Source organism: Nerophis lumbriciformis, linkage group LG17 (assembly GCF_033978685.3).
Source record: "Nerophis lumbriciformis linkage group LG17, RoL_Nlum_v2.1, whole genome shotgun sequence".
NCBI lineage: Eukaryota > Metazoa > Chordata > Actinopteri > Syngnathiformes > Syngnathidae > Nerophis > Nerophis lumbriciformis.
The window spans coordinates 39148644-39170691 of NC_084564.2; the positions used below are offsets into that span (position 1 = coordinate 39148644).

Here is a 22048-nt window from a genome sequence, read left to right on the forward strand (position 1 = left end):
TGACCAGTAGATGGCAGTCAAACATAAGAGATAAGTGTAGGCTGCACCGTTTGATGTGCTTCAACATAGGAGTATTATTATGGTGTGTGTATAAGGTAAGACATTATCTGGCCTTTTGTTTTGCAATATTAAGCAACAGCAACATTTCTTAACTTCTGGTACCTGCTGATCTGTATTTGGGATCTGCATAAATCCTGAAAAAATTAGGGACTGTAGTCGATAAGCTTCTTCTTTTTCTCTATCTTCTTGTTATGAGACATTCATCCTCCACTGTTGCCATTTCTAATATAAAGTAGTGTAAAGTTCTTACTTATATCTGTCAGTAAACTCACCATGAAAGCGCTAAAACATACCGGTGTAGTGAGTTTACATTATTCACCCAAGGAACTTTAGTTAATACAGTTCTGGTCGGACGGTTTTTCACTTGTTGTTGCACTAGTGAGCCACGGATGAGGAGATGCTGCTCCGTTATTGATTGAAGTAAAGTCTGAATGTCATTAAAACAGTTAGCGCCATCTTTTGACACTTCTTCCACTCCCGTCCTTGCACGCTACACCACTACAACAAAGATGACGGGGAGAAGACGCTGTCGAAGGTGAGCCACGTAAATAAGACCCGCCCACAAAACGGCGCATCCTGAAGCGACTGTCAGAAAGTGACTTGAAGATGATGTGTAAAACATCATCTATGCAACATTTTGACCAAAGAACCACCATCACATGTTATGTAGACCACAAGGAAGTCTTTTACATTTAGAAAAAAATAATAATAAACCTGAAAATGAACGATTACCTTCCATATTGTGCAAAGAGTTGAGAGATTCTTCACTTTTAGTGGAGCGCAACGTACCGCTGTCACCTCTCCCGCCTGTCAGCAGAAAAAGAGACGAGTATGTCAGTAAAACACAGATCAAGAGGCCGAGTCGTATTCCACGCAGCACTGGAGGCGCTGACCCGACCTGGCAGTGCGATGCTCTTTATCTCGTTGGGCTCACTGGGATGTCGCTTTAGTTTACGCTTGGACACAGAGTTGGACTTGCCCAGGTGGAAGAAGGACAGCCAGTTTCCCACAGGAGACTTCTTGGTCTTAGAAGGAGCCCGTTTGACACTAAAACCAAGGGAATGCAAGGGAATAATCATTTGAACGGTATGGCCATAGATAACCATAGTCTATCCCATGAGGAACCCTCCATTGGTCTAAGGCAGTGTTTTTCAACCTTTTTTGAGCCAAGGCACATTTTTTGCGACGAAAAAATCCAGAGGCACACCACCAGCAGAAATCATTAAAAAATGAAACTCAGTTGACAGTAAAAAGTTGTTGTCGCAAGTGTTGGATATGACTTTAAAGCATAACCAAGCATGCATCACTATAGCTCTTGTCTCAAAGTAGGTGTACTGTCACCACCTGTCACATCACACCCTGACTTATTTGGACTTTTTTGCTGTTTTCCTGTGTGTAGTGTTTTAGTTCTTGTCTTGCGCTCCTATTTTGGTGGCTTTTCCTCTTTTTTTGGTATTTTCCTGTAGCAGTTTCATGTCTTCCTTTGAGCGATATTTCTCGCATCTACTTTGTTTTAGCAATCAAGAATAATTCAGTTGTTTTTATCCTTCTTTGCGGGGACATTGTTGATTGTCATGTCATGTTCGGATGTACATTGTGGACGCCGTCTTTGCTCCACAGTAAGTCTTTGCAGTCGTCCAGCATTCTGTTTTTGTTTACTTTGTAGCCAGTTCAGTTTTAGTTTTGTTCTGAATAGCCTTCCCTAAGCTTCAATGCCTTTTCTTAGGGGCACTCGCCTTTTGTTTATTTTTGGTTTAAACATTAGACACCTTTTTACCTGCATGCAGCCTCCTGCTGTTTCCGACATCTACAAAGCAATTATCTACCTGCTGCCACCTACTGATATGGAAGAGTATTACACGGTTACTCTGCCGAGCTCTAGACAGCACCGACACTCAACAACAACACATCATTTGCAGACTATAATTACTGGTTTGCAAAACATATTTTTAACCCAAATAGGTGAAATTAGATCATCTCCCACGGCACATGAGTGTGTCACGGCACAGTGGTTGAAAAACACTGGTCTATGGTACTGCATGTGTATTCACTAGAGCAGGGGTCGGCAACCTTTACCAGTCAAAGAGCCATTTTGACCAGTTTCACAAATTACAGAAAACAATGGGAGCCGCAAAAATTTTTGAAATGTTAAATGAAATAACACTGCATAAATGATAAATGATAAATGGGTTGTACTTGTATAGCGCTTTTCTACCTTCAAGGTACTCAAAGCGCTTTGACACTACTTCCACATTTACCCATTCACACACACATTCACACACTGATGGAGGGAGCTGCCATGCAAGGCGCTAACCAGCACCCATCAGGAGCAAGGGTGAAGTGTCTTGCTCAGGACACAACGGACATGACGAGGTTGGTACTAGGTGGGGATTGAACCAGGGACCCTCGGGTCGCGCACGGCCATTCTTCCACTGCGCCACGCCGCCCCATAGAAAGTTTTTTTTTTTTTACTTTATGCTATGTATAAATCAGGGGTCTCAGACACGCGGCCCACACCTTTTTATTGAATTTTTAAGCTGGTGCGGCACGCGGGTTTTAAATGAATAGTGGTTGTCAGCGTCATGCGTGCCGTGATGGTACAGTATATAGCGCCCACTACAATTAGCGTGCCTTATCAGCCACATGTTGAATGGGGCTCATGCTTGCTCACGATGGTGACAGCAAGGCATACTTGGTCAACAACCACACAGGTTACACTGACGGTCGCGGTATAAAAAAACCGTTAACACTCTTACTAATAATGCGCCACAATGTGGACCCACACCAAACAAGAATGACAAACACATTTCGGGAGAACATCTGCACTGTAACACAACATAAACACAACAGGACAAATACCCAGAATCCCATGCAGCCCTAACTCTTCCGGGCTACATTATACACCCCCGCTACCAAAGCCCGCCCACCTCAACCGACGCACAGAGGGGGGGGGGGGCGCGCACCAGCAGATGACATGGCACCCCAAACCATCACTGATGGTGGAAACTTTACACTAGACTTCAGGCAACGTGGATCCTGTGCCTCTCCTGTCTTCCTCCAGACTCTGGGACCTCGATTTCCAAAGGAAATGCAAAATTTGCATGGTTGGGTGATGGTTTGGGGTGCCATGTCATCTGCTGGTGTCGGTCCACTCTGTTTCCTGAGATCCAGGGTCAACGCAGCCGTCTACCAGCAAGTTTTAGAGCACTTCATGCTTCCTGCTGCTGACCTGCTCTATGGAGATGGAGATTTCAAGTTCCAACAGGACTTGGCGCCTGCACACAGCGCAAAATCTACTTGTGCCTGGTTTACGGACCATGGTATTTCTGTTCTAAATTGGCCCGCCAACTCCCCTGACCTTAGCCCCATAGAAAATCTGTGGGGTATTGTGAAAAGGAAGATGCAGAATGCCAGACCCAAAAACGCAGAAGAGTTGAAGGCCACTATCAGAGCAACCTGGGCTCTCATAACACCTGAGCAGTGCCAGAAACTCATCGACTCCATGCCACGCCGCATTAACGCAGTAATTGAGGCAAAAGGAGCTCCAACCAAGTATTGAGTATTGTACATGCTCATATTTTTCATTTTCATACTTTTCAGTTGGCCAACATTTCTAAAAATCCCTTTTTTGTATTAGCCTTAAGTAATATTCTAATTTTGTGACACACGGAATTTTGGATTTTCATTTGTTGCCACTTCAAATCATCAAAATTAAATGAAATAAACATTTGAATGCATCAGTCTGTGTGCAATGAATAAATATAATGTACAAGTTACACCTTTTGAATGCAATTACTGAAATAAATCAAGTTTTTCAAAATATTCTAATTTACTGGCTTTTACCTGTATATATATATATATATATATACATACATATATACACATTACATTCTCCCTTAAATCTCTTAACTCATACAACACGATGAATGTATGTTAAAATGAATACTATTTAATTGTGATCAATCAAAGTTAAGCCACAGCAACCATGACATTATTTTTGAATAAAATTTGCAATCTTTTTGACAGCGCTAGAATCTACCACAAAAAGGTTGTTTTATAAAAAAAAGGTTTCAAGTGCTCATCTCATGTTGTTAACAGAAAGTGACTCTAATTAGTGTTGTGTGAAAAAATAGTGACTTCAACAGTTGTAGACAACCTATTAATGTAGTTTTTATCAACTCCACAAGATGGCAGTAGCTACACATAAGTGGTCAGCAACCAATAGCTTCATCATGGACTTTAAAATGTTGGTGGAACTACTCAAAAGGAACTATGTTTTTCTTCCCACTTTCCCCATGTAATCCACATCCTAGTCAGAGTTATAACATTATGTAATATGTCATTCTTAAATGTTGCCGCGACCCAGAGCTGGACAAGCGGTAGAAAATGGATGGATGGATAACATAACATTGTCTGTCCACTTAGCATGCCGTGGTTTGAAACAAAATCCAATGAACTACAGAACTACAACTTTTTTACATTTACATGAATGAAAAAAAGCTATGATCAACATTGTCATAAATGTATTCAAAAGTCTATTTCTAAGAATGCAAATATTAATTTGTAACGGATTGAACTGAGTACAATGAAAACACTGCACAAGTGAGACAGTCCTTGAACGCACCTTTCTAGCGGGATCTCGATGACCGTATGGAACTTGCCCAGCAGCGCTCCGGGTCCTTCCCCCACCTCTATGTAGTCACTGTGGGTGAGGCCCGGGGTGGTGGCAGGGGAGTTCAGCTGGGCCTGACTGCGTGCTTGGGCCTCCTCCAGAGACAGTAACTTTGTGGACGGGGAGCAGACCAGCAGAGACTTGGGTCTCGATAAGGTGCTGTTACCTTGGAAACAAACACGTAGCGTTAGCCCCACCTGCTGGACAAAACATGCAACTTCCTGCTCGGACACACCGGTGCTTTCCCGTATGATGGCGTTGAGTTTGGAGCTGAAGAGCGCCTCGGTGTTGTTGAGGATGAACTCTACCACAACGGACTGGATGCGCACCTCCATAAAGGCCGCCGTGCCGCTGAAACACGCCGACTCGATTTGTTTGGACCTGAAATACAGATCCAAAGAGACCTAGTTCAGTTCAGCTCACATAGCAGGGCTGATGGCTCTGATTGAACAGTCTGAGTCACCTGAGCAGGTTTGGCGCCCAGACGATGGCCAGATTTTTAGTGTGCATGTTGGTGACCGAGCTGAAAGTGGCCAGGCGGGAGAGATGTCTCATGAGGTGCTCCAGCGTCCTATACACAGTTCAAAATATAAGTGGGAACCTCAGAGACCACAGGTATCAAACTCAAGGCCCGGGGGCCAGATCTGGCCCGCGAACACCTGGAAATGTACTTAATATTTTCTCACTAAATGTAATTGATTTTTTTCATTTTGACAGATAAAATACATGTACTGCTTGAAATTACATACTTTTTAAACTTTAGTAGTATCCAATATTGCATACTTGCCAACCTTGAGACCTCCGATTTCGGGAGGTGGGGGGAGGGGGTGGGACGGGGGCGTGGCTAAAAGGGGAGGAGTATATTTACAGCTAGAATTCACCAAGTATTTCATATATATATATATATATATATATATATATATATATATATATATATATATATACACATATATATTTATTTTATTATATGTATATATTTATATATATATACATATGTATAAATATATTTATTTTATTTTATATATATATATATATATATATATATAAAATAAATACTTGAATTTCAGTGTTCTTTATTTACACTTATACACACACATAACACTCATCTACTCATTGTTGAGTTAAGGGTTGAATTGTCCATCCTTGTTCTATTCTCTGTCACTATTTTTCTAACCATGCTGAACACCCTCTCTGATGATGCATTGCTGTGTGGCATGCACAAAAGTGCTTTCATCAAATACACTAGATGGCAGTATTGTCCTGTTTAAGAGTGTCACAACATTGCTGTTTACGGCACACAAACTGCTTTACGGTAGACGAAAAAGTGACTGCTGTTGTTGTGTGTTGTTGCCACGCTGGGAGGACATTAATGAAACTGCCTAACAATAAACCCACACAAGAAACCAAGAACTCGCCCTCCATCATTCTACAGTTATAACGTGATTGGGCAGGTACGCTTTTTTATATTGTGGAGGACCTGAGTCCGCCTGAATTTCGGGAGAAAATTTGTCCCGGGAGGTTTTCGGGAGAGGCGCTGAATTTCGGGAGTCTCCCGGAAAATCCGGGAGGGTTGGCAAGTATGATATTACAACTCCTTTGTTACAGCACATGGGACAATGCACATTAATAGACATATCAAATGTTAATGTGCCAGATTGGAGCCAAATGCTAATTTGTTGGCTGTTTTTATCTGCCACACGTAGAAAGCCGGTCCGTGAAAATAATGCATACATTAAACCGGTCCCTGGTGGAAAAAAGGTTGGGAAACCCTGTCCTAGACCATAGGAAAATGTAAACTGCATTTGTTTCGTTTTGGTGATAGCAATAATAGAAAATCATTTTCTCACACTGGTTAAAAGGAGGTCAAATGCATGCTTTTTTGCACTTCCCTGTAATGCCACGAGGAAGCGATAGAGAGCTGACCTGTAATGTGGAGGAGGCAGCTGCTGGATGACGTTGTGGATTTTAACCAGTCTCTCTTCATCCGTGGGTGCAGACACAGCCTCCTGCCAGGATAAAGACACCGAAACTGAGAGGCTTATAATCACATTCACCCTCTCTCTGTATGCATTTTCAATCGAGAGCAGACAGTTCTATTGGTTGTCACCCACGGCACTCCGAGAAAGCCCCACACAAAGCGGCGACACCATTTCCGAGCGGCAACAATTTGGCGAAGGAGTGCGAGAAGGATCACGGTGTCTCCCGCTTTCACTCACTGAGAACTTGTCGTACAGCTGGTAGGTGAGCAGAGGGTTGGGGAGCTCTCGGAAGTACAGCTTGCAAAGGGAGCCCACCGAATGGATGTCCTGTCTGAAGACCTCTCGGCTCAGGTCGGGAATCTGCTCGGAGTCAAACTCGTGTCTAAAACAAAAGACACGCACAGATGAGATCAATGAAACACGGAACAGCCTCCTACTCGCCATCGGTTGCTGTGGCTGAAGAAAAACAATGCGACTGTGCTGTGCTAAGAAAACAATAGTTTATTACTGTGTCTAAAACAAGGGTATTTTTTGCCTTTCAACTTTGACAGAAGCTTAGCATGTTTGGATGTTTTAGCCTGTACTTTTCTCAAGCTGCCACAGACTGGAGTCTTTAAAAACGGCTGATAGAAAAGCACCTATAAACCGTATCCAATAATAAGAAATGCCCTTTTTCTTTCCCATTAGGGTTGACCGTAATTCCCGTACAATTTCAAGTTTTTTCTCATAAGATTTTTTTTTCCTCTTGTGTTTATGATCGTAATATCATGTTTTAGTTCTTGTGCCATCAGAAGGGACGGCGTGGCGAAGTTGGTAGAGTGGCCGTGCCTGCAATCGGAGGGTTGCTGGTTACTGGGGTTCAATCCCCACCTTCTACCATCCTAGTCACGTCCGTTGTGTCCTTGGGCAAGACACTTCACCCCTTGCTCCTGATGGCTGCTGGTTAGCGCCTTGCATGGCAGCTCCCTCCATCAGTGTGTGAATGTGTGTGTGAATGGGTGAATGTGGAAATACTGTCAAAGTGCTTTGAGTACCTTGAAGGTAGAAAAGCGCTATACAAGTATAACCCATTTATCATTTATTTATTTATTATAATGTTACCTCATGAAATTCCACAACATTTATTTTCCTTGCACCATAACAATGGTATTTTTTAGAATATCGGACTGCCGATATTATCGGCCGATAAATGCTTTAAAATGTAATATCGGAAATTATTGGTATCGGTTTCTAAATTATCGGTATCGGTTTCAAAAAGTAAAATTGATGATTTTTTAAAAGGCCGCTGTGTACACGGACGTAGGGAGAAGTACAGAGGGCCAATAAACCTTAAAGGCACTGCCTTTGCGTGCCGGCCCAATCACATAATATCTACAGCCCTTCACACACACAAGTGAATGCAACACATACTTGGTCAACAGCCATATAGGTCACACTGAGGGTGGCCGTATAAACAACTTTAACACTGTTACAAATATGCGCCACACTGTGAACCCACACCAAACAAGAATGACAAACACATTTCAGGAGAACATCCACACCGTAACACAACATAAACACAACAGAACAAATACCCAGAACCCCTTGCAGCACTAACTCTTCCGGGACGCTACAATATACACCCCCCGCTACCCCCAACCCCGCCCACCTCAACCTCCTCATGCTCTCTCAGGGAGAGCATGTCCCAAATTCCAAGCTGCTGTTTTGAGGCATGTTAAAAAAAAAAAATGCACTTTGTGACTTCAATAATAAATATGGCAGTGCCATGTTGGCATTTTTTCCCCATAACTTGAGTTGATTTATTTTGGAAAACCTTGTTACATTGTTTAATGCATCCAGCGGGGCATCACAACAAAATTAGGCATAATAATGTGTTCATTCCAGAACTGTATATATCGGTAGATATCGGAATCGGTAATTAAGAGTTGGAAAATATCGTAATGTCGGCAAAAAAAACATTATCGGACATCTCTACTTGCAAGGAAAAGCATCTGATTGGCTGTCCTTCATAACCAACCCCCATACCTCTCTCTATGTGTTCTATTTGAAGAGCTGTGATTGGACATACTTCCAACTTGTCCCACCCATCGACAAGACAAAATGAAAGACGATTGGATTTTGTTTCTGTCAACATTTACGTCTCCTTTTATACGTTGACTAACGTGTGAGTTAATTGTGTTATCGTCTTTGTTTTGAACAGTTATCGTCTTATTTTTACCTGCTCCAATGTAAAAAACAAAACCCAAATAGATTTACAATAGGACCCTGCGGTGCTTGCTCAGCTGTTCAGGCCCTAATAAACAGCTTCCTGCACATGACTCCTTTTGTAAGTAGATATTGCATGACTGATTAAGTAGTTAATTCAAGCACTTCATCAAACAAAATTAAGCATTGTTTTAACCTAAATAACAGACCAATAAAATCAAATCATTATCAAGATTGTGAAGCACCTGCAGGAACTAGGGATGTCCCGATCCGATATTTGGATCGGATCGGCTGCCGATATTTGCAAAAAAATGCGTATCGGCAAGGCATGGGAAAATGCCGATCCAGATCCAGTTTAAAAAAAAAACTCCGCTCCGTGTTTTCCAACGCACCTATTTAAATAGTACATTCCACTTTTCTGCTGCTCCCTAATTTCCGTTCCGCATTTTCCAGCACACCTTCAACACATCCACAGGTCTGGATTCTCACGCAGTAGCTTTTAGCTGCTGGCATTACACGACAGGCTCTTCTCACTCTTTCCTGTGTCTCCCTCTCACAGACAGCAAGCGCACCTTCTTACACACGTCACATACTGTCAAGTCATACGTCACATACTGTCACGTCATACGTCACATACTGTCACGTCATACGTCACATACGTATACGTCCTCCCCGAGCAGAGAGGTAGCAGCATGGCTAACGTTAGCTGTGATGCTAGCGCAGCCGTGTGACCAACGTTCTCTCTAAGGTGCGCGCTTGTGCAATTGCGCACTGTTTAAACGTCCTCTGCGCATAGCAATTATATGCCACGCACAAAATCAAATAAAAAAATAAGCGCATAACAATTTTCGACACACCGACACAACAGAGAAAACAGTTTTCGTCATCATTGTTCAAATATTATAACGTCTGTCGAGACGCTTAGCTCCATTCGGTGCCACACGTCCACACCATCAAAATGCCGAGGCAAAAATTTCCACATCAACACCGTATGAAAAAATTAGTGATTTTTTTAGTTGTGATTTCCTTCTCTGCATGAAAGTTTAAAAGTAGCATATATTAATGCAGTACGAAGAAGAATGTTTTAATGTAGACATGCAAGCCTTGAAAGAAAATGTTGAAAATCAAGACTACATTTCCTGCAAATGGATGCATTTCTACCCTATATTTTAACTTTAGATTTATTGTCATATCAAACTCTTTTGGTTGTCTTTTTGACACTTACATCCGGCGCCCCCCTCCACACCCTGGATTATAAATAATGTAAATAATTAAATGTGATTATCTTGTGTGACGACTGTATTATGATGATAGTATATATCTGATAGTATATATCTGTATCATGAATCAATTTAAGTGGACCCCGACTTAAACAAGTTGAAAAACTTATTGGGGTGTTACCATTTAGTGGTCAATTGTACGGAATATGTACTTCACTGTGCAACCTACTAATAAAAGTCTCAATCAATCAATCAAAACACATAGAATCATCATACTGCTGTGATTATATGCATCAAGTGTTCATTCAAGGCTGAGGCAAAATATCGAGATATATATTGTGTATCGCAACATGGCCTTAAAATATCGCAATATTAAAAAAAGGCCATATCGCCCAGCCCTAGTTTCAATGATGCCATTTCTGTTTGTCATGTATAATTTTGTCTATTTTGTGTTTATCCTTGAATAAACAGGTCAGTTTCTTGTTACCAACCATTGTGTATTATTCAAACTCCCCTAATTCAGCTGGCTAGTTGTTATCAAGAGTACTAAAACCCTTTTCAACATGATTCTGACAACTAAGTAGGCTAAATAACTTTAAACTTTAATACATGCTCGGATAGTCCATTATCGGTCAGTATCGGTATCGGATCGGAAGTGCAAAAACAATATCGGTATCGGATCGGAAGTGCAAAAACCTGGATCGGGATGACATCCCTAGTAGGAACCTTATTAAAAAATAGAATTGAAAGTTTAATAACAAAAAACAACCTGAGTTTCTGGATGTTGGACGAGATCCCAGACAGCCTGTAGATTCCATCCACAACCCCATGCTTTTCGATGAACTCAGCGCAGCTCTTAACAACTTGAGGGACTGCAGGAGGAGAGGACACAGAGTCAAAAGACGTCAGCGGCATGAGCGTCCGTTACATCGACAAAAGTGTTTTGCTCCAGGCCAACTCATCACACGACAACACCACATGAGTCATCATAAGCTATCATTTTTAATGCCACTCAAATCCTGTTAAACGGCTGAGTCTGGTGATATCTGGTGTTATTTCTCTCCTATCAATAAATCTCTTTAAAGAGGATTAATATAAAACAGTGAATTGATCCGACTAACACGTGCAGCCTAATGCCGCTACTGTAGTTTACTTATCCAACCTTCATTGTTGGGTCTCATAGAATTAAATAAAAGAGCATTCCTAAAATGTTACGGATGACTGACTCTGTTACATACAGTATCTCACAAAAGTGAATCCACCCCATCACATTGCATCAATGCTACAGAAATAAACTTGGATATAGAATAGATGACATTAAATAAAAATGAACACACAACCATTGTTTACTGTAAATTAGGGGTGTTCCAATAAGTTATTACTTATCGGCATTGACCTGTGTAGCTAAAAATTATTAATTACAACATTTCTGACTAAAAGATTAAGCTCAATTTGTGTTACACAAATGCTTTGCAGGTAGTCTAAATAAAGGTGCTTTCTTAAAAAAACTTTGACGATGCCTGAGCCGAGGATGTCACTGTGGCTTTTGCAGCCCTTTGAGACACTTGTGATTAAGGGCTATATAAATAAACTTTGATTGATTGATATGTTTTATACTTTTATTTTACTCTACTAAATTTACTGTAATCTTAGCTGACTAAAATGTTGGGTAGTTTTGTTGACTAAAATGGGAATCTCATTCATCCATTCATGCGCGTCACTACCGTATTTTTCGGAGTATAAGTCGCACCGGCCGAAAATGCATAATAAAGAAGGAAAAAAACATATATAAGTCGCACTGGAGTATAAGTCGCATTTTGGGGGGAAATGTATTTGATAAAAGCCAACACCAAGAATAGACATTTTAAAGGCAATTTAAAATACCGTATTTTCCGCACTATTAGCCGCACCTAAAAACCACAAATTTACTCAAAAGCTGACAGTGCGGCTTATAACCCGGTGCGCTTTATATATGGATTAATATTAAGATTCATTTTCATAAAGTTTCGGTCTCGCAACTACGGTAAACAGCCGCCATCTTTTTTCCCCGTAGAAGAGGAAGCGCTTCTTCTTCTACGCAAGCAACCGCCAAGGTAAGCACCCGCCCCCATAGAACAGGAAGCGCTTCTTCTTCTACTGTAAGCAACCACCCGCCCGCGTAGAAGAAGAAGAAGCGCGCGGATATTACGTTTCATTTCCTTTGTGTGTTTACATCTGTAAAGACCACAAAATGGCTCCTACTAAGCGACAGGTTTCCGGTTCATGAAAAGACGCAATCTCTCCATCCGCACACGGACTACTATTTCACAGCAACTGCCTAAAGACTTTCAAGAAAAGCTGGCTACTTTCCGTGCATATTGTAAAAACAAGATAGCTGAAAAAAAGATCCGGCCAGAGAACATTATCAACATGGACGAGGTTCCACTGACTTTTGATATTCCTGTGAACCGCACTGTGGATACAACGGGAGCACGTACGGTGAATATTCGCACCACAGGGAATGAGAAGTCATCCTTCACTGTGGTTCTAGCTTGCCATGCTAATGGCCAGAAACTTCCACCCATGGTGATATTCAAAAGGAAGACCTTGCCAAAAGAGACCTTTCCAGCCGGCGTCATCATAAAAGCTAACTCGAAGGGATGGATGGATGAAGAAAAGATGAGCGAGTGGTTAAGGGAAGTTTACGCGAAGAGGCCGGGTGGCTTTTTTCACGCAGCTCTGTCCATGTTGATATACGACTCCATGCGCGCCCACATCACGCTGGTTTTTAATATATTATTAAAGTTTGACTGACCTATCTGACTGTTTTTTTGACATTCCTTTAGCGCAGTTAGATGCGGCTTATAACACGGGGCGGCTTATAGGTGGACAAAGTTTTGAAATATGCCGTTCATTGAAGGCGCGGCTTATAACCCAGGGCGCCTTATGGTGCGGAAAATACGGTAAATAAAAAATAGTGAACAACAGGCTGAACAAGTGTACGTTATATGAGACATAAATAACCAACTGGTATGTTAACGTAACATATTATGGTAAGAGTCATTCAAATAACTATAACATATAGAACATGCTATACGTTTACCAAACAATCTAATCGCTAAATCCCATGAAATCTTATACGTCTAGTCTCTTACGTGAATGAGATAAATAATATTATTTGATATTTTACGGTAAGGTGTTCATCATTTCACACATAAGTCGCTCCTGAGTATAAGTCGCACCCCAGGCCAAACTATGAAAAAAAACTCAGACTTATAGTCCGAAAAATACAGTAATAACACTGCAAAAACTGAAATCTAAGTAAGATGAAATATCTCAAATAAGGGTGATATTTGCTTATTTTCTGTCTGATAAGATAATTCTTCTCACTAAGCAGATTTTCTGTTAGTGTTTTACTTGTTTTAAGGGTTTTGGTCCTAAATGATCTCAGTAAGATATTACAGCTTGTTGCTGAGATGTTATGACCTATATTGAGTAAAACATGCTTGAAACTAGAATATCAACTGTTGTGTCATCAACACTCACAAGTATAAAACTGCTTTTTTAAAGTAATAAATTCTTATTTCAAGCATGAAAAAAAAAATCATGACTTTGACACAATTGTGTCTCATAATTAAAACAGATGACAGCCAAATGGACTTTGCTGTTTTATTTCCAATGAAACAATAGAAAATAGGTACTCATATAGTAGTACAGTTGGCACAGTACAGTAAACTGACAGTTAATATTTAAACATTTAACATTTCTAACAATTTTGAACAGAAATAGTTCATGCACATTCAGATAAATTCTTCAAAATTACAATTAAAAACATTTTGACAAAAGTATTGGGACACTTAGGACTAAAACTGGAAAAAAGTTTTGGACACTTAGGACTACAACTGGACAAAAGTATTGGGACACTTAGGACTAAATCTGGACAAAAGCTTTGGACACTTAGGACTAAAACTTGACAAAAGTATTGGGCCACTTGGGACTAGAACTTGACAAAAGTATTGGAACTCCTAGGACTACCACTGGACAAAAGTATTGGGACGCTTACACTGTACAAAAGTATTGGGACACTTAGGACTACAACTGGACAAAAGTATTGGGACACTTAGAATTACAACTTGACAAAAGTATTGGGACGCTTAGGACTGAAACTTGACATAAGTATTGGGAAAATTCGGACTACCACGGGACAAAAGTATTGGGACACTTAGGACTACCACTGGACAAAAGTATTGGGACACCTACACTGGACAAAAGTATTGGGACACTTAGGACTACAACTTGACAAAAGTATTGGGACACTTAGGACTAAAACTGGACAAAAGTATTGGGACACTTAGGACTAGCACCTGCCAAATACGCGGGCCCGACCAACGCTGCTTGCAGGCTGTACATACTGTATGCACACTAATTGACTGAAAGAGCACGCACTTGGCGCGATGATGTCATGTTGTCGATGGAAAAATGCATTTTTAGACCATATGATTTGCCTGAGCGGCTAGGAGACCCCGAGAGTAACAAGCGGTTGCCTTGTTGCCTTTCCATTAAGAACAATAAATCAGTTTTTAGTATAAGTTTGCTGGTTTCAAGAAATGTAATGCCGAGCGCATATCATTATGTCAAGATAATGGCACTAGCATTTACTTCATCTAAGAATATTTTTCAACATATTGAGCAAAAAGTTCTCTTTTTTTTTCTACTAAGAAAAGTGCACTTGTTATTAGTGAGAATATACTTATTTTAAGCTATTTTTGGGTTCATTGAGGTTAGCTAATTTTACTTGTTTTGGAAAGTCTTGACAAGCCAAATTTCTTGTTCTATTGGCAGATAATTTTGCTTAGTTCAAATAAAATACCCCTAATTTTTGTATTTTTTTCTTCTTGTTTTTGAACACTGACTTTTTGCAGTGTAGATGATGAGGCCTTTGGCTACCTTAAGAGAGTCATTGTATAAAGCATAGACTAAAATTAAAATACATTTTAATCAAAAGACGAGGATTAAAACTAAATTAAAACTGTTGTCAACATTAAAACAACTCATGACATGCACCTCAATATGTTTAAGGCTTATTTTGATATCATGTTGATGATAATGGCTTACAGTTTATGAAAATCTCGTATTGAAATTCTCAGAAAATGTAGGGTTTTCAAAAACTGTAAACCATGATAATCTAAATTATATGATATAAAGCAGGGGTGCTCACACTTTTTCTGCAGGCGAGCTACTTTTCAATTGATCAAGTCGTGGGGAGCTACCTCATTCATATATATAATTTATATTTACTTATTTATGAAATATATGTTTTTTTCTCCAAAGACATGCACCTGGGGATAGGTTGATTGGCAACACTAAATTGGCCCTAGTGTGTGAATGTGAGTGTGAATGTTGTCTGTCTATCTGTGTTGGCCCTGCGATGAGGTAGCGACTTGTCCAGGGTGTACCCCGCCTTCCGCCCGATTGTAGCTGAGATAGGCTCCAGCGCCCCCCGCGACCCCAAAAGGGAATAAGCGGTAGAAAATGGATGGATGGATGGATGTTTTTGTTAACAATTTAAAGGTGTTTAATGATAATGCAAGCATGTTTAACACATATAGTTAATATTGTTAATACATTAAAGGTGTTTAATGATAATACAAGCATGTTTAATACATATAGTTAATATTGTTAACAAGTTAAAGGTGTTTAATGATAATACAAGCATGTTTAACACATATAGTTAATATTGTTAACAAGTTAAAGGTGGTTAAAAATAATACAAGCATGTTTAACACAAATAGTTAATATTGTTAACAACTTAAAGGTGGTTAAAGATAAAACAAGCATGTTTAACACATATAGTTAATATTGTTAACATCTTAAAGGTGTTTAAAGATAATACAAGCATGTTTAACACATATAGTTAATATTGTTAATAAGTTAAAAGTGGTTAAAGATAATACAAGCATGTTTAACACATATAGATTCCTTTCTTTCATGAAGACAAGAATATAAGTTGGTGTATTACCTGATTCTGATGACTTGCATTGATTGGAATCAGACAGTGGTGATGATAACGTCCGCATTTTCGAATGGAGGAGAAAAAAAAGTCCTCCTTCTGTCCAATACCACATGAAAGTGGTTGGTTTTTGGCATCTTATTTGTCCAGCTTCCGTACTCCTTTGTATACACTTTACAAGAAATACATTGTCGGCAAACTCCGTAGCTTGCTAGCTTGTGCACGCCAGCTTTCTGAGACTCTTATTTTGGTAGCGCAGGCAGGATGAAGCAGAGCTTTTATTGTGCAACTGTGCAGTCGGTCTTTGGAGTTTTGACGACAGGTACGGCGCCAGAGTCTGTTGAAATAAAGTGTTTCTCGCCTTCCAGTTGGTCGCCTCAGAAGCCCCTCGGGTGCCGTGAATGTCAATTAAGTGACGAAAGTGACGTCATAGTGAAGATTTATGATTGCTCATTTTTAGGACTATTTTTTTAATGCCTGGTGATCGACTGACACACCCTCCACGATCGACCGGTAGATCGCGATCGACGTAATGAGCATCCCTGATATAAAGGCATGACATACCACTTTGCATGTGTGACTTTATATCACATATCAGTGTCACATTTGATGTTGAATTGCTGACATCAATGGGCATTTGCACAATATTCAAATTTTTTTTAGTTTCACCTGTGTATCCGTGTTTTATTTATATCGTATTGCCCCTAATAAAAAGGTTGCGGAAATGTAAGGGTGCACTCACTTCAATGTGAAGGTCATTAGTACAGTTGTATTTATTTGTTTGGATTTTTGACCTGCAGCTAAGCCTTGAGATTGTTCTGCACATCTTCTCGGCAATACACCCGATTCTCATTTTGCAGTGCATGTTTCACCTTCGTGCTGGGAGTTGTGGAGGTGTTCGCCCAGGTCGCAGCCAAACACTCGCTCCCTGAGGATTCCACGCTGGCGTAGCTTCTGCGGCGGCGGTCTCGACTTCATAAAGGACCTCAAGAAAGTAACTAGCTTTCCGTGCTTCTTACACACTGGAGAGTACAACACAGACACAGCAATTCACTCTGTGTGCCACCCCAGGAGGAAGTGGTAAGTGAGCCATGCCGACAGAAAGGAGTACCTGGTTTGGGCACTGAGCTTTCAACGCTGGGAGGGATCTTGTCGTTTATCAGCTCGACACAGTCACATGGGAAGAAACCGACCTGAGAACAGACAAGAACGGACAGACATGTTTGTATTTTGTCGGTCTGAAAGAGCAGACGGAGCATTATGGCGGGGGGGGTTGGATAAAATGAAATAGGTCAGTGAGCATGAAGGTGAGGAGGTGCTTCAGGGCGGAAAATGTTTACAACCAACTGCAACAATCACTTAGCAAGCAAACATTTCACTTGAAAATATGTTCCTTCTACACATACATTTAGAGCAGGGGTGCTCAATACGTTGATCGCCATCTACCAGTCGATTGCAAAGGTAGTATTAGTAGATCCATCCATCCATCCATCCATCTTCTTCCGCTTATCCGAGGTCGGGTCGCGAGGGCAGCAGCTTAAGCAGGGAAGCCCAGACTTCCCTCTCCCCAGCCACTTCGTCCAGCTCCTCCCGGGGGATCCCGAGGCGTTCCCAGGCCAGCCGGGAGAGATAGTCTTCCCAGCGTGTCCTGGGTCTTCCCCGTGGCCTCCTACCGGTCGGACGTGCCCGAAACACCTTCCTAGGGACGCGTTCGGGTGGCATCCTGACCAGATGCCCGAACCACCTCATCTGGCTCCTCTCCATGTGGAGGAGCAGCGGCTTTACTTTGAGCTCCCCCCGAATGACAGAGCTTCTCACCCTATCTCTAAGGGAGAGACCCGCCACTCGGCGGAGGAAACTCATTTCGGCCGCTTGTACCCGTGATCTTGTCCTTTCGGTCATGACCCAAAGCTCATGACCATAGGTGAGGATGGGAACGTAGATCGACCGGTAAATCGAGAGCTTTGCCTTCCGGCTCAGCTCCTTCTTCACCACAACGGATCGATACAGCGTCCGCATTACTGAAGATGCCGCACCGATCCGCCTGTCGATCTCACGATCCACTCTTCCCCTACTCGTGAACAAGACTCCGAGGTACTTGAACTCCTCCACTTGGGGCAAGATGGCACTTCACCCTTTTCCGGGAGAGAACCATGGACTCGGACTTGGAGGTGCTGATTCCCATCCCAGTCACTTCACACTCGGCTGCGAACCGATCCAGCGAGAGCTGAAGATCTTGGCCAGAGGAAGCCATCAGGACCACATCATCTGCAAATAGCAGAGACCTAATCCTGCAGCCACCAAACCAGATCCCCTCAACGCCCTGACTGCGTCTAGAAATTCTGTCCATAAAGGTTATGAACAGAATCGGTGACAAAGGGCAGCCTTGGAGGAGTCCAACCCTCACTGGAAACGTGTCTGACTTACTGCCGGCAATGCGGACCAAACTCTGGCACTGATTATGCAGGGAGCGAACTGCCACAATAAGACAGTCCGTTACCCCATACTCTCTGAGCACTCCCCACAGGACTTCCCGGGGTACACGGTCGAATGCCTTCTCCAAGTCCACAAAGCACATGTGGACTGGTTGGGCAAACTCCCATGCACCCTCAATGACCCTGCCGAGAGTATAGAGCTGGTCCACAGTTCCACGACCAGGACGAAAACCACACTGTTCCTCCTGAATCCGAGGTTCGACTATTCGGCGTAGCCTCCTCTCCAGTACACCTGAATAGACCTTACCGGGAAGGCTGAGGAGTGTGATCCCACGATAGTTGGAACACACCCTCCGGTTCCCCTTCTTAAAGAGAGGAACCACCACCCCGGTCTGCCAATCCAGAGGTACCGCCCCCGATGTCCACGCGATGTTGCAGAGTCTTGTCAACCAAGACAGCCCCACAACATCCAGAGCCTTAAGGAACTCCGGGCGGATCTCATCCACCCCCGGGGCCTTGCCACCGAGGAGCTTTTTAACAACCTCGGCAACCTCAGCCCCAGAAATAGGAGAGCCCACCACAGATTCCCCAGGCCCTGCTTCCTCATAGGAAGCAGGGCCTGTAGTAGATCCCATTACATAAAAAAAAAAAAAAAAAAAAAAAAAAAATTGCATTACATTAAAAAAAAAAAAAAAAAAAAATTGACGCCAGCCTATCATCCATCCCATCTTTTGATTGATAAACAGGGCAGCCAGTCAGATGACATCTTCGTTTTTCTGACACTTAGGTCACTGCGCATGCGCAAACAACGGCGCTCAGTGCAGCAAAACTAACAAGCTTGTCAGTGAGTTACCGCCAATTTTCAGCCCTCGGTTTTTTCTCTTAAGGGTATAAAAATGAGTGGGGGAGCTGGACCAAGTAAGAAGACAAAAACTTATCACTTTCATACGGAATGCATACCTGCCAACTTTTGAAATCAGAAAAACCTAGTAGCCAAAATGATTATTAGCATTCAGACAGGTTAAAATGTTGCTAAAACCATCACTGTTTGGGCGACGAAAAACGTTGAAAGTGTTCCACTTGTATCGCTAGCAACGGCATTAGACTTGTGTTTTTTTGTCCCAACGTGGTCTTTTACATCGCTAATTCCTCCGTGTCCGATCGAAAAATCTTGTCTGCACAAGGTGCAATCCGCGTAGTTTTCACCCTTTTTGGAACGGATAATTATTCCCGGATAGGCTTTTGAATATTCTTCACGGAATGACTGCAGTTTTCTTTTCGGTTTAAGACTCGTTTGCGATTTTTCTCCGGCTGATTCCATGATCGTTCTCTCGTTTGGAAACAATGGCAACTGTATGGCGTCACATTAGTGCCAAAAAATCCGAGCGCATAAAAACTGTTATCGCGCGCTGATTCTCCACTTCGTGCGCGCGCGCGACACCATTTTGCGCGCGCGTGGTGCCTTTCTGCGCGCTGCGCGCGACGCTTTTCTGCGCGCTCTCTGTGTACGCCTGGCATCTCTCCTCGCGCTGTCATGTTTCTTTTTGGCACTTTGGGGGTGGGTATGCTTAGACGGCCCCTCCTTTCTGATTGGCTGTGAGCATTTTTCATATGACCAATCATTCTCCAGTGTAGCAACGTTGTAGCCATCTTACCTCGGACATCTAGCCTCAATCATTACATTGATGTCAATGGTACATGTACTAATTAAATTACCATAACTTGCTCGATTTTCGACCAATTTACAAACGGTTTGCCTTGTTACAAATCTTATTACATGTAGATATGACATAGGATGCTGTACCTGTTGAAATGACCTCTTTCGCTTTAAAAAAAAAAAAGACTTAATTGTGCAACATAGTTGTGTAGGGTCAGTGTTAGTCAGTTATCTGATTATTTTAAACAGTTTCAGAATACATTATTAAAAGCTATTTTTAACATTTTAAAAACAAAATTCAAAGATTATTTCATTAATTTTATGGCTGAATCAAAAGAAATTCCATAAATTAGAAAACAAATGTTCAAGAAGAAGTGAAAATGTAAAATAATGTTATGGTTGGATGTTATTGCTGGTGGACCAGTTCTGGCTGAAAGATGTGATTATGGTGTTTGTTGTCTTGTTATTTATTTGGGTCACATTTTGTATTACCCTGTATTGTGTTTATGTGGTATGAAATAACCTTCATCAGCGCGCGTCATTTTTTTATCCACTTCTTCCTCCGTAAATCTTGATACATATTGACGATGACCCGCCCTGCTATACTTCTGATTGGCTCTGAGCATTTTTCAGCGTTTTTCGCCTGACCAATCAGAAAGGAGGGGCCGTATAAGCATACTCGCCCCCAAAGTGCCAAAAAGAAACATGACAGCGCGAGGAGAGATGCCAGGAGTACACAGAGAGCGCGCAGAAAGGCACCGCGCGCGCTAAAAGGCACCACGCGCGCGCAAAATGGTGTCGCGCGCGCGCGCGCACGAAGTGGAGAATCAGCGCGCGATAACAGTTTTTATGCGCTCGGATTTTTGGCACTAATGTGACGCCATACAACTGGTGCCTCGTGCTTGGCAGCGGTGCTATAAATAGCCTCGCGTATGGCATTCGGAATGGCTCGATAGGAAGTTACGGTAAGCAGCAGAGGTGTGGACTCGAGTCACATGACTTGGACTCGAGTCAGACTCGAGTCATGAATTTGATGACTTAAGACTCCACTTGACAAAATGTAAAAAGACTTGCAACTCGACTTAGACTTTAACATCAATGACTTGTGACTTCACTTGGACTTGAGCCTTTTGAATTGACATGACTTGCTACTTTCCCCAAAACCCAAAGATGAAAAAGTTATTCGGGAGCGCTCCGTATTTTTCATTGTGTACTTGTCTATCAGCGTTGCGTGTGTCAGCTGGTGTGGTCTCAGTACAACAGCCAATCAAATTAGATCTACTTTGTTTTCATCACACAGCATTCATCCAATCAAATTGCAGGACAACCAACGAAGAAGACATGTCCAAACCACACGCCAGTGAACAAAAAATGATACCTAAAATAATTTCGTTTGGGTATAAAAATTACGAGGTGGTCAACACAAAACGGTTTGCAATATGCAACACATGCGGTTGGAAAATTACTGATGGAGAGGAAACAACTTCCAACTTCGTCCGGCATTTGAAGTTGCACAAAGAAGGGTAAGTTTTGAATGTAAGATAACGTTTATTGGCTAAGTAACGTGACTTTTATTTGCTGTGTAGTTAAATCAGTGAGGCTGTAAACTCACTGCTAACGTTATAACGTTATTGCAAACACGGGAATCTGTTGCAGTTCACTACCTTATTCATACTTTTTGTTCAGTGATTTTTTTTAAGCAGGGTTAGTCAACATATCACACGTAACGTTAGACGGCAGTCAGCAGCACCGCGTATTTTAGCCACCTAAAAAAAGACAAAAATAGTAAAATAAAGGTCAGTTAAAATGTATACTATATTATGAATATGTG

At 41.8% G+C, this 22048-nt stretch overlaps 1 protein-coding gene across 4 annotated transcripts in view; it reads right to left on the reverse strand.

Annotated features, from left to right (window-relative positions):
- Positions 1–22048, reverse strand: part of LOC133614848 (rho GTPase-activating protein 32-like) — a 167781-nt gene that overhangs the window by 12431 nt on the left and 133302 nt on the right. For all 4 annotated transcript variants that reach the window (XM_061973177.1, XM_061973175.1, XM_061973176.1 and 1 more), the window contains 10 exons: positions 17237–17318; positions 16998–17147; positions 10906–11008; positions 6949–7093; positions 6656–6738; positions 5196–5303; positions 4968–5113; positions 4685–4898; positions 959–1107; positions 793–867 (listed from right to left, as the gene is read on the reverse strand). In XM_061973177.1, coding sequence (XP_061829161.1) covers positions 793–867; positions 959–1107; positions 4685–4898; positions 4968–5113; positions 5196–5303; positions 6656–6738; positions 6949–7093; positions 10906–11008; positions 16998–17147; positions 17237–17318 — 1255 coding nt within the window. The remainder of the gene's footprint in view (positions 1–792; positions 868–958; positions 1108–4684; positions 4899–4967; positions 5114–5195; positions 5304–6655; positions 6739–6948; positions 7094–10905; positions 11009–16997; positions 17148–17236; positions 17319–22048) is intronic.